At 50.6% G+C, this 13268-nt stretch overlaps 5 protein-coding genes across 8 annotated transcripts in view; 4 read left to right on the top strand and 1 right to left on the bottom strand.

Annotated features, from left to right (window-relative positions):
• The window catches only part of AP1M1 (adaptor related protein complex 1 subunit mu 1), a 235849-nt gene that overhangs the window by 31581 nt on the left and 191000 nt on the right, over nucleotides 1-13268 (top strand). The window lies entirely within an intron of this gene.
• Nucleotides 1-13268, top strand: part of FAM32A (family with sequence similarity 32 member A) — a 225461-nt gene that overhangs the window by 31581 nt on the left and 180612 nt on the right. The gene's annotated exons all lie outside the window — the stretch shown is intronic.
• Nucleotides 1-13268, top strand: part of RAB8A (RAB8A, member RAS oncogene family) — a 214822-nt gene that overhangs the window by 31581 nt on the left and 169973 nt on the right. The gene's annotated exons all lie outside the window — the stretch shown is intronic.
• TPM4 (tropomyosin 4) overlaps nucleotides 1-13268 on the top strand; it is a 209355-nt gene that overhangs the window by 31581 nt on the left and 164506 nt on the right. The gene's annotated exons all lie outside the window — the stretch shown is intronic.
• On the bottom strand, nucleotides 11011-12030 carry LOC118258768 (E3 ubiquitin-protein ligase RNF13-like). Its single transcript, XM_035567762.1, has one exon. The coding sequence runs from the start codon at nucleotides 12028-12030 to the stop codon at nucleotides 11011-11013; it is 1020 nt and encodes a 339-aa protein (XP_035423655.1).

The raw sequence follows: 13268 nt of genomic DNA, 5'->3' as shown, positions 1-13268 counted from the left end.
TGGACAGACGTGGTTGCCACCCACATTGCAGCCGAACACGAGGCGGGATGAGCCTGCCCTGGTGATAGTAAAGCCCTGACTTTGCTGCCGTGGGTGGCAATCCTCTGCGGGCTCCCAGGTGGGAGCAAGGGTGAGATCCCAGCTCCCAGAGCTGTCTGCAGCCCTGCTGCCAGCACTCCGTGCCACCCTGCTGTAGTAAGAGCTTAAATCCTGGTCGCATGCAGCCGCGCTACCCCATGCCGGGAGCTGCAGCACCTGGCTGCCTGCAGCCTCCATGCCTGCTGTGGATGCGGAGTAAAATATTAGCTTAACCTGCCACAACACTCGCTACACTAATTCATTTCACTATGCAAGTGCACAGCCGAGTCTGCAGCTGATGAGGGATAACTCAGAGCTCTGCTTTCTGTACTGCTTTCCCCAAAAAGTCCTTTTGCCAGGTCCTCTGCAATCCAGACCTCGGTGTGCAGTAGTAGCAAAGCCGCTTTGTGTTTTGCATCGGTGCCTGCTGCCAGTGTCCCATGGGTGCTTCTTGCTTGCAAGGTGATTGCACTGACTTGTCATGCTGCTGTGCCTGGGTACATGGCAGGGCTGGGGGGGATGGGGTGGAGGGCTTGGAGCCCCTCCAGCCTCAATCCTAATGCCTCCCCAGCTCGGGGTGGGCAGAGCTGGGTTGTGGTTTTGGGGGAAGTGTTTCCCTGCAAAGCAATGGGGGTTGTGGGCAGACCTCTGGCAACCAAGAGTGTTAATTAAACAAATGTTTGCTAGTGTATAAGGTGTCTTTATGCAAAACAGTCTCACAGAAGGTTGTGGTTCTACACGGAGTGCATCTTGTTATTGCTGTAATGAGCTGCAGGTGGGGAGGCAGAGGCAGGCTGGGTGCGGGGCCAAACTGGGGGATTCAGTAGCTCTGGGTCTGCCACCGAGGGGAAGAAATCAGCACGGATGGCTGGGAGGCACCCAAAGCTCCCACCCTGCAGATTCCTTGCTCCTGACCATGCCACCAGCTCTGGTGAAGCCTTGGGCTGCCTGCTGGGCCTCCTGGTGAAGTGAGGAAGGAGAGGATGAATCTGGCTCTGGAGGAGTGGGGGAAGCGATTCTCACCTTGGCCGTTTGCAATTAGTTTAATGAAGCTGTTCGTGTGATATTGTTGCCCTCTATTGGACCCAGCCTGAACGGCTCGGTGGGTGCCACCAGGCCCGGCTTGCATGGGGAAGGACCTGGGGCTTTTCCCCGGCTCTGAGAGAGGAGCGATGTTTCCCTGGGTAATCGCATTGGGATCCTTGGAGAGGGAGTTCTTGCTTGGAGCTATCGTGAGCAAAGAGCCAGAGCTAATGCCAGACGGAGGTAATGAGCCTTGCCGTGGACTTCAGTGGAATTTGGATCAGGCCATTTGCGGTCTCTGGGGATAAGTCGGTTCTGCGTTGTCTTAGCGATGGGCTGGAAATGTGCCCAAATTACTCACTGAGAGGCTTGTAACGTGGAGGGCCTCGCCTTTGCTCCCCCCTGCTGCTGTTGCTGCCCTTCTCAGAGCAAGATGGGAGCTCTGGGGTGGCACTGCAGGATGTAAGGTGCTCCTTGGAGCATCCTGCTTCAGGCAGGGAGGGCTGCAGCAAAGCCTGGGGTCCCAGCCAGGTTTCGCAGCCCGTACAGACCCGCTGGGCTCACTGTAAGGGCCTGGAGCTGGATGGGAAATGTGCAAACACCACTTTTATTCCTTCATGAATCTGCTGTGGGACAGGCTCTCACTCCCTGCTACGAATGCTGGAAGTGTGCATGGGGGAATGGGGGCCCCAGGAGAGGCTCTGGGTGGGTGTCACCTGCAGGCTAGGAAGGTGCTGGGCAGAGCATGCTCCCCTCTGCTCCTGGGCACTGCGGTGTCCCAGGGCTGGCCGAGGCTGGGACATGGGCATCTCCTCAAGTCCGCAGCAGCCTATTTCAGTGAGGTGTCGGTGGGCTGGCCCCGTGGGTTTGCCAGCCCAATAGAGCTAAAAGCCTTTTTAGCTGATTGATTCGATATTGGTTTTGAACTCTTTCCCAGTGTGCGATGCTTCACTTGTCGATGACAGGAGCACGGGGGGCTCAGCAGCTGCCAGGAGGGACCTGCGAGGGGCAGGCAGGGCTGGTTGGGGTGCCCCAAAGCATCCCCTTGTCCCCACCTGTCCCTTTGCTGGCTGCTCCTGCTAGCGGGATGCCGAGGGGCTGCATCATGACTTGGCAGCACCGCTCCACAAGGGAGAAGCCCTGTGGAGCTGGGGAAGCTCTGCTAGCCCGAGAGCAAAGGCACCAAAATAAACAGCGCTTCCCTGAACACTAAATATACGGTACTAGAAACGGCTTGCGTTTCTTTTTTTCTTTTAACTGAGAACAAGTAGGGAGAGTTGGAATAGCTGGGAGTGTTATAAATGATGACATGCCTTTGAACTAGCAGCTGGGTGAATGTCTCATCCCACGCTGTCTATGTTCATGCTCCCCTGTCATCTGCTTGCGAGGGCTAATAGAGATAAAACAGTCCGAGGATGGATTTCCAGGCAGAACAGTTCTGCCAGGTGCCTCCTCATGCCGTAGCGAGGGACTTGGAAAAAGAAAAGAGAGGCCACTGTGCCAAAACCTACCTGGTGAAGTCAAGGGAGTAAATCTGAGGGATTTGGGAAAAGGAGGATGTGGTTGGGTTGGCCTCTGGCTGCAAAGGAATGTGCCCTCAGCAAAACCTCAGGATCCTGCCCTGAAGAGGCATGGAAAATGTACGGCTTGTGCTGGAGAGCGAGTACAGGCTCTGATGGATTGCTTTGTGGGGCTGTGGTCCCACGGGCTGGGAGGACTGGACGTGGCTGTCGAAGTGCTGTTTGCTTTGCCTGCCACAAAGGCCTTTTTAAAGACTTGAGTAAATGTTTGCACAGCGATGCTCCTTGGGCACCATGCATCTGTTCTAATTAGATATAATTTGTTTCGTGGAGCTCTTCTTCTTGCAGTGGAAATCCTGACCACGGGTGCTGACATTGGACTCTTCCCCAGACTGTCTGGTCCTGCATCTCTTCTTCAGGGCAGTGCCAGGACAGTGCCCTGAATAATCCTTTGGGCAACACAGGGAAGGACTTAAGGGAGGTTCAGTAAAACAGTTTGGCTGTAAACCTCTGACTAGAAGAGTCAAGGTTCAATGAAGAGCTTGTTCCTGTTACCTTCCCCAGATAAAGAATTACTGGGGCAGTGGAGGGGCAGATCTGCCTCCAGCAGTCTCTGGGTCCTGTCCTGGCATCCTGCTCATCACCAGGCAGTGAATTTGCCAAGGGAAAATTACCGATTTCACGGGGACCTGGGGATGCTCAGCCCCTGGCGGGGCTGCTGGATGGCACCCGCTGCACCCTCACCATGGAGGAAGGCGGTTAGTTTGAGCCTGGGCAAAGCAGTGTGAAGATGCCAGAAGGTAAAGGGATGGGAAATCAGTGTCCTAAAAGCCAAGCGAGACAGCTCAGAGTTAGGCTCTGCACAGGGAAAGCCAAAGCTGAGGCAAGCAGGGAGGCTTTCGGGCTGCAGGAGTGCTGCTTAGGGCTTGCTGGAGTGGCAGGGGAGTGCCCAGCTGTCACAGCAGCACAGGACAGTGCTATTTAGACCCAATTTTTCCTGGAAATGTCAGGTTAAGATGAAGGTTTTAATATATATTTCATTGACCAAAGCAAATGCATCTCATATACTAATTAAACATGTGTCATCCAGCCAGCGCTATTGCTAGGGTTATTTTTCTTGCTCCAGTGACGAATATGGCCAATTAAATCAACAGTATCTCTTTGCTTGCATTCATTTTCTCTCTCCATCCCCTGCTTGAAGGAGAGGAAAACAAAGCTGGTGGTGGAAAGGGTCTTTAAACATGATGGGCAAAATACTTGGAGTCTTTCCCTTTGGACCACGAGGCTCTGGTGCAGCTTTTGCTGCAGGACGCCAACGAGCAGCTGTAGCAGGTGCTGCTCCACAAGTGCTTTCTTCCCCCTTTATCCTTTTGGCCAAAATCTCTTGCTGACCTCTGGCTTAGCTCCGTGCCAACTCTTGGTGTGTCTCCTCACAGTGCATGCCCCATCCTGTAATGTATGTGAGCTGGGAGCATGGACTCTAACCATGGGTGGTGCCTCTTGTTCTGATGGAGCCAGATCTTCACACAGCCCCCAGATTTAAGTTCAATAAGGTTGAGCCCTTTGAGGGGTAATTTTTGCAGTCAGGTCTTCAGAGGGTGGATGGATTTGCCTTGGAAGGTCTTTAAAATTGTGGTGGGGTGAGAATCAGAAAGATGTTGAGGTTTCATCATGGGAAGAGATGTATTAAGAGTGTTGTCCCTGTGGCTCTGCAAAGCATGGCCATGGTGACTGTTACACCAGCTCTGTGCTGCCTGGGGAGGGGTCTGGATTGATGCACTGCTTTTCTGCTTATCTGGGTAAATGCTGTGCTGATGAATGAGGCCAGAGCTACTTATCAAAATCAATCAGGGCTCCGGTTAATTAGGGCAGTCAGGGCCAGGTCAGTATTTTCCCTCTTTCCTCCAGCCTTGTGGCAGAGGGACACAAAGGTCAGAAGAAAAAAATTGGCTCAGGTCCCAATTCTTAGATGAGTACAGTAGTTTACACTTAGTCAATAACCAGGAGTAATAAGGAGATGCTTTGTTGAATGGGTAAATAAGGAGGCTGGGATGTGTCCTCATCCTCCAAGCACTCTGTTCCCTGCCTCGAGAATGGGAGTTTTTTTACATGCACTCCCATCCACTTTGCTTTTTCTCTGTCAGAAGACTTTGGGGTTTCATTCACAGAAAAATAAGCTGCATCACCCAAATTTTTCCAAGTTCCTGGTCTTTTCCTTCCCTCCCTGCCTTGGCAGCAGGACTGGCTGCTTCTCTCGGCAGGGCAGCTGTTGTGGGTGCTCACCTGTGGCCAGGGCTTGGGCAGTAAAAGTGCAGAATAGCCTTTCAAGAGGTAATGTTGTTGTTTCAAGGCCTTCTTCGGTCTCCCTGGCTGTTTCTCAGTTCCTCCCTCCAGACTCTCAGCCTTCTCTACAGAGTCATTCCCACCCCCTGATTTCTGGGAGGTAAAGACATTTGTCTGAGTCAGCAGAAGACGATGTTTTTTTCCATTAGGATCGCTGTCACGTACTGCTCTTGGCACTTCAGGTGGGAGATGCCTCTACAGAGGACGCTTCCCAATGCCTGCGATGCCAGGATAGAAATAGGTACGTCCTCTCCTTCCCAGTGCTACTGGGGCTAGTGGGATCTGGCACTGGGGAGACTTTTTAACCTGCTGATAGATCATTTCTCAATTTTCTGGAATAGCATCTCTGCTGGTTTCCAGGGAGGGAAGAGATTTGTGGAGAAAGAATATTTTTGGGTAAGGGAAGGACTTCTTGTACCTGATCACGCCTCATCTCTTTAAGGGAGGTGTGGAATCAATCTTTGTGATTAAGCGAGAGAGCAGGTAGCTTGAAGCCTCTGAGACTTTGCAGTCTGCTCAGGTCTTGGTGCAGATGTAATGGGAAGTGCTGGATCTCTGTTTTCCGTGCATGTTTGAAAGGGAAAAGTACCAAAAAAGAATTGTTTGACTGAAAAAGCAGACATGGAGCTAAGGTGTGATCTCTGCAGGTAACAAGAAAGGAATGGGAGCAATACAGTAGAGCTGCATCTTGCTCCTTGTTTCCTTAGCATGGGACAGGCATGTATTTCCATCGGGATAAGGTGTGGGTGTTCCCTGGTATGGGTTTGACCACTGGCCCAGTGCTGCCAGCTGTAAGCATCTGTGCTGCAGCATTAGTGTGTGCAAACAAAGGCTGTGCGTGAGCTCAGAGCCGCTACAGTGGAAGCGGATTTGGTGAGTCAAGCTACTTTTTTTTTTTCGAAGCACTGATCCCATTTCCTTGTATTCTTAAGTAGCTTCAATCCATCTTACTGCATTACAGAAACTGCGTTGATTGTTCTACTGTAGTGACTAATAACCAGCCGTACTCTGCAGATTACCCCGGAGAGCTGGATTCCTGGCTTAGCTGTACCAGGCTTCCTGCGTGCAAAGACACCTCAGGGTAACCTGATTTTTTAAGGCACATATGAAGTTTTCTGCAAGCAGGAGAGAGAAGGGAGCGCCACAGGGTGTGGGAAAGGCAGAAGGGAATAAGAGCAAGAGCAGAAAGGAGATGGGTTGATGGAAGGGAGAAGTTGGTTTTAGAGCCTGGGGGTGGGAAAACTTTGCCTGGAAAAGCAAGAGGCAGAGAAATGGAGGTTGGATGAAAGAAGAAAAGGAAAACTGGGAATTCTTCATAGCTCTTAGGTCCTAAGGGCTATAAAGGGCCAACTGTATGTCCCAGTATGCTTGAGATGTTTTGGGAAGAACAGGGAGTTGAGTAGAGAAGCTGTTTGTTCCTGAAGCTCCCCGAAGCCCACTGCTCCTCGCAGAGAAACCTCAGAGCCAGCCCCCATCCCTGCTGCAAGGGAGCTGGCAGCCTGAATGCCAGGCTGAAGTGCTGGTGAGCATCTGTAAGGAAGGTCCTTTTGGTGAAAAGGTGGCTCAGTATAAGTAATGCTGACCTTGTAAGAAGAAATAGGATGGTGTAGGAGGTGGGCGGTATGGCCTGAGGAAGGAAGGAGAGCTTCCATGCGTGTCAGCCTTTGGGTAACAGAGACTCCTGGCCCTGTGGGCAAGCACATTCTGTCCTTCATCTCCTCCCCAGATGGATTTTGGAGATCAAAGGTAAGGCTCTCTGCTGCTGTAATGCTATTGATGTCAATTGGGCTGTGCCGCAGAGAAGTTGGCGCTCTCCTCCTAATTACAGTAGGTATTAAACTTGAGTCTTCAAGGTTGAAATTCCTACCTTTGGCCTGCACGGGATCCATAGATCACTCAAATCTCACTTAAACCCTCAAAGCAGTTCTTTAAATGTTGTTGTCAAGGCTCAGTGCTGGCTCTCAGCATGGGGAAAATGTCTCCACTGGACGGTTGCCTGTAGGCCGCACATGGGATAATCAGCCACCCTAATTGCTCCCGGTGATCTATAGCATTGATGTTCTGGTGGTGAAGTCAATAGTTCCCACTGCTGGGTCATCAGCTGCTTCCCTCTGGGTCACAGTCTGGTGACTCTCCCAGCAATATACTGAACCATGTTTGTGCACACACACACACACACACACACACACACACACACACACACACAAAAAAAAAGCCAGCAATAAAGTGTGCAAGAAACTGCAAAGACTCCCCTGATAAATGAGATCTCAGTCATTCACTGAGGCTGTGCTGGAACCTAGTTATTGCTTAATAGACTGAGTGCAGCAGAGCTTGAATTATGAGGGCAGAAGCTTGCTAAAAGGGGGGGCTCCTGGCAAATCCTTTAAGCACAATGTTTGGGTGCTAGTTGTACCAGTGCTCCAGCCAGCACTGGTGCTCTGATCAAAACCATCCATGTTGGATCATCCTCAGCTCGTCTCATTTGGGCTTCTGGTAGGTTCGTCAGGGCTTTGGCTGCTCCCCTGAGCTGTTCCTGGCTGGATCCATGAGATTGTGTTCCCCTTCCCCCTCACTTTCCTTTTTTTCTGCATTAGGTTTGTCTAAATTTTTTCTAGGTAGCCTTTTCTGGCATGAGTTGGCACCTCTGCTTATATGGCACCTCTGCTCCCCTTCTTCTTGAGCTCTGAGACACACAAACTGGGGTCGCTTTCCCAGAAGCAGCTCTCTTCTCATCCCTTGCCTCCTCTCTGTGATTCGGTGGCAATTTAACACACTGCTTTTACAGCACCTCTGCAGGACCCACGAACCTTCTTGTAAGATCTGCCTGTGCCCCCTCCCAGCGTGGCCTTTTCCAGACCTCACCCCCTGCACTTTTCCTCCTCTCCCGATTCCCAGCCACCAGCAGCATGGTTGTGCTGGGCCAGCCCCGTCCCCACGCTGCTGCAGGATGCTCCATCAATGTCTGCGTGGTCAAATGCTCTGCCCCAGCATGCCCCAGACCCTTCGTCCTCCTTTTCCCTCTGGTGCACTGTCTGTGGTAGTTTATTTTCCACTCTGGGACAGTGCTACCTCCGGAGAAGTTAATAATCCTCATTCAGGCTCCAAGGGCTGCGTGTCCCACCCTGGCAATAAGCTAACCTCGCTGTGTTAGGAGTGCCATTAATGCTGATGGAGGGCAGTGGATCTGACAGCTGGAGGGCTGGAGGTCAGGTTTGCTATGGCACACACTTCAGATTTTCAGTGTGATAGGCTTTGATAACATTAAATGGACTGAAGAGCTGCTCTCTTACCCAGATCCTGCTCTTTTTTTTTCCTCTCCTTTTTAAATTAAGGCAATGCAGCATTGTGTTGTAAGAAGGATCTATTTTTCTACTGACCCATTTCAATAAAATTCAGCCCCTCTAGAGCACGTGCTGCTTTGAAGGTGGAAAGAAACCGATAGATATTACGGGCACTACGATCAGCTCATCTCTCCTCATGCATATTACAGCCTGGAGAATTCCCCCCCGAGATTCTCCTCCTGAGCCCAGCACACTGCAGCTGGGTGACACTGTGCCTTCGTGTGACTATCTAAAACCATCCCAAGGTCTGGCTCAGGGGTCTTGTTCAATCACTTCCTCATCCGTCGCCTGTGAGACCATTGCTGGGGGACACAGCAGCCTGTTTTGGCCCATCGTACCACCAGAAGGTTGAAAATACCTCTTCAGCCTCTCCCTGCCTGTCTGCAGCATCTGCGCTTGTTCAGACCTCAGCTGAGGGAGAACGAGGGCAGTGAGTGTGCTGAGACAGGAGCTGCGAGTGCTGCTGACATCCTTCTGTTTATTCCTTCCCCTTAGGGTCCTGGGGTCAGCTACCCAGCTACCTCCACAGGGCCTGCGGACCCAGGGAGCTTTGAGGTCAGCTCCAGATGCTGAGGAGTGGATGAAGACATTTGTGCAGCCCAGTGAAGCCAGTCCTGTCTTTTTCAGAGCTGCTGACAGGAGAGTTACCTCCAGAAGGCAATTAAAAGCACCTAAATGAACTTCCTGCTGCTAATCACCCTCCGAAGGACCTGTCTCCTTCCCCAGATGGAGACAACTGCCTTTGCTTCCTCAGGCACCCTGAGGGGGCTCGTTCAGCAGTGGAAGTGATTTGTGGCTCCCAGGAGGCTGCACACCTTGCAGAGGAGGGCAGTTTTCTTGTGAAGGGACTCGAAAATCATTTTTCCCCATTTGTTCCACAAATGAAATGAAACAGCTCAGTCAGAGGACTTGCAGAAAGACTTGTTTCTGTCAAGTCCTTGGAAACGCCGTCATGTTTCATTCCAGGAGAAATTGGTTTGGAACTTCTCCACTGCAGAAGAAATTCTGAAACTGCAGTTTCCTCTTTTGATCCCACCTGAAGCCGTTCTGGTTTCCCCAGGGCAGGAGTGATAGATCCAGGTCCAGCTTGTCTCTGGAAGTCCCGTGTATTCACGTATTCTTCCCAGCCCACTCTAACACAAATACAATGTGTATACTTTCAAGAGAAGCAAGTAATCTAGGTGCTATTTTCAAGTCTCCAAGATTTCTGTATTGCAGAGATCATGCTTCTCAGTTCTGCAGCATGATTTTTTCCCGACAGTCTTTTCTAAATCCTGGTCTTCTGAGTCTTAATGTAGCCACTCAATAGGAAAATACTTCAAGGCTGTAGGATTGTTTGCTGGCCCTAGTTGTGTTGTTGTTTTTGTATGGTCCTAATAGACAGATCTGGTGACAGCACACTTCTGGGTACTGCCATAACTGTCTTATGTTTAGAGCAGAGCCTTTGATTTGGGAGGTTAGCCTTTGTACAGCTGTGGAGGTTTGATGTCTTGGTCACAGTATGTTAGAGCTGTTCACTTCCTTAATTTTTGGCATTTAGTAAAGAGGTTTTACGGCTTTCTTTTACACGAGATTAAATGCTAATATTGGTTTTGTGAGCGTTTCCAGCTCTGTATTCCCATATGCAGTTTGTGACTTGGCTGGCTGCCCCATCCACGGTGGGTGTTAGAGCCACCCGTACCAGCCTGGGGAGCTGGTGCTGATTTCTGCTCGTGCTTTAAAGCGGGATTGGGAAAGTATTCAGACTGCCTAAATAATACGGCTGTACCTGGTGTATCTGGAGAAGAGACGAAGATCTGTTTGCATCATGTTAGTACATCAATCCAGCAACCCTTAAGGTGCTCAGGCACATTTGGATAATGACCTGGAACAACCTAGGTAGCAGGAGGTTGCATGTTCCTGTCACGTCAGCCTCTGCGAGCGTGCGAGATTGCCAGCCACCAGGCAAACGCAGCCAATTACGCCATGCTCAGAAGCATTTCATTCTTTTTCCATCTACCCAGCTCCACTAAGTGAATCCTGCTGTAAAGACCTCTACCTCCCGCTGGCATCACCTCCCGGCTGAGGAGATGGTGTTTAAAGTGCCCTCAATATTTCTGGAGCAGTTTTTCAACCCGTGCGGTTAAAGGCCAGGCTACCCTCTGCGGTGGGCTGTGCTGAGCCACCCAACGCGTGCGGACAGCATGTTTCAGTGTGCGGGGTGACAAGGAGGTGCTGGGGGCTTGCAGGCCTTGTTTTACCCGTAATGGGAAGGGACTTGCTTTATGCCTTAGTACCTGACATTTTTTTCCTCTCTGTATTGTGGCTTGTCAGACTAGGAAGCGGTTCGTGCTTTCTGCAATACACGGGATGGTTCTCACCTGGGATTTTTGGGCGACACTCAGAGCAAGATTCTGTGTGTGCGCTTGTGTATCCATGCACAGGTATTTTGGGAGGGAATTGAGGAAGCTTCCTAGCAGACATAAGCCAGCTCCCATACCTAATGTTCTTAAATCCCTGCTTCTCCCCTGTTGCCCTGGCTTAAGGAATTTTTGATGTTTCCAGCTGGGATTTTATGCCTTGTTGTGGTGGGGGACCCGGGGAAGGGAGCCAAAACTGCAGTGTTCATTGCTTGCTTCCCAGTAAAAGCTAGCCTGGAGCAGGAGCTGAGGGAAAGCACAGGGGAAGTTTTGCTTGGTTTAATGATAACTTATCCAACTCACAGCTCAAATGGTGCTGTTCTCCAGAGAATCAAAGCACTCCCCTTCCACTGAGTTTGCATTATCTTGCTCCCCATCTCCATATTCGTCATCTTCATACGCTTCTCTGAACGCATCATATTCTTGGCCCTGCTCCTCCTCCTCTTCCTCCTCATTCACATCCTCGTGAGCCTGTTCTAGCAGGAGCTCACCTTGCCCGTGGGTGTTCACGGGCTGCTTGCAGAAGGGACATGTCTTCTTCCCGGGCTGGGTGTGGAGCCAGGTGTCAATGCAGCTGCAGTGATAAGCGTGGGAACAGGACAGGATCTTCAGGAGGTCCCCTTCCTTGTACTCTGACATGCAGATCACACAGCTCTCGTGCTTGTCTCCCCGCTTGTACGTATACAGCTTTATCTTATGAGCCTTCTTGCACCACCTTATGCCAACCATAATTGAGATTGTGGTGATAATGATGCAGAACATGTCCCGCATGATGCGAGTGTCCTGCAGCATTTTAGCATTGTCTTGATAAGGAGCGAAATAGTATTTGGGTGGTAGAAGTCTGATGTATGCCCCTTTCTCACATTGCGAAGTCTTTTCCATGTGAAGGGAGACAGATTCTCCGGTGAAGAGTGAAGGTATTTCAATCTGCTGCTGGATTTCTTTGTCATCAGATGTCATGGTGATCAGTTGCTCCGAATCCACGTTGTACACAACAGCAGCTTGGTAGCCAGCCTGCTGGGCGTGAAGGACCTTCTCAGCAAAGGAGCAGCCGCACCCCTGGATGAGCGCAATGTATTTCTCTGAGGCCTTCCTTGGTGCTGGAGGATTCTCTATGGCGTGGCAAGCATTTGGTGGTATCGCCCTCATCAGGTACCCTGTCAGCCCTTCTGCCGGGAGCTGTGGCCCAAAGCATGCGGGCAGGGCTTTGTACACAACGCACTTGGAGCTGTCATTGTAAGCCACATGGCCAAAGGCTTCTGCAACGGCAACCTCGTGGAAGAAGGTGGCAACCACAAAGTAAAGGAGCTGGAGCTGAAGGCTCATGTTGAATGCAGTTGGGTAGCTCTGAAAACAGATTTCCAGGCTAGTCCCAAAGGAAAATTGTGAGAGACAGTCACAGAAGAATTATCCCAGCTGGCTGTTATCACTGTGCCATGACTTGGAGCCACAGCAGGGTGGAGATGAAACAGCTTCTGCAGGTTCTCCTTAGGTTTGGAGGTTCCCGGGATACAACTCGTCTCTCTTCTGCTGTCTTCAGCTGCTAAGCAACACCCTTACATCATATCTGCAGGTCTGTGACATCACCTGGTCACTGTGTTCCATACCAGGGAGATGTGGCATTACTGCCAATGTGCTTAAACCACTCTTTCCCCTTCCTTTTTGATCTGCTCCATGCATGTGGCTTCTGGTTTTATCTCCCTCTGAGTACAGATAGGATGCTGGTTGCTCTCATCTGGTTGATATGCAGGTAGAATGAATGAGCCTCCCCACCAGCACCGTGCCCATTGCAGGCTGGGATGCTTTGTGCTGGTGGCCAAAGCAGTGTCTGGAAAACCCAGCTGAGTGGGAGCAAGCTGTTAGGCTTGGCCACCATCTGCCGCTGGAGGTTGCCCGTGGCAGCTCAAATTGGTCTGCTGAATGTGTTCTTTTTGCTTAAAATCATAATCTTTGAACCGACACCAAACCAAATAAATTGCTTAGGGTAGAAGGTTTTTTTTTCCATTTGAAATAAGTCAATCATTAACTGTCAGTCAAAAATTGCTGCTAGCAGAAGTTGAAAATCTCTGTGGCCTCACTCTCTGCCATTAGCCAAACTTTTATGAGAGCGGATCCGCCTTCAAGGGACCTGATGAGCAGCCAGATTTGCTGGGGCTGAGCTCGCAGGACTCCTGTTGAGGTGGGTGAGCCTGGGAGGACTGCTATCTTGTGCTTGAGCTTTTACCTTATTCACTTCAAAATCTCACCTGCAGGAATCAAATGACTGAAGGAAGACTTTAGCTTCTAGCTATAAATACAGATTTAAAATTCGAGTGATGGTGAAATAGCTGAAAAGGGGATTGGAAGGCATGAGGACAAGTGTTGTCTGTTCCTCCCGGAGTGACAATGCAGCTCTCATCTTTCAGGCAATTCCCACCTCCAATGGTGAGTGCTCTGTGCCCAGAGGAACACCAGCCTGATGGGGAGGCAATAGCTCTCCTGGTTGTCAGAGCAAACTAGCAGTGAATATGCAGTGAACCCAGGTCAGTTCTGAACCACAAATCCCTAAAAACCTGTACCTTTTA

This window comes from Cygnus atratus, chromosome 26, assembly GCF_013377495.2.
Source record: "Cygnus atratus isolate AKBS03 ecotype Queensland, Australia chromosome 26, CAtr_DNAZoo_HiC_assembly, whole genome shotgun sequence".
NCBI lineage: Eukaryota > Metazoa > Chordata > Aves > Anseriformes > Anatidae > Cygnus > Cygnus atratus.
This window is presented reverse-complemented; position numbering and strand designations above follow the sequence as displayed.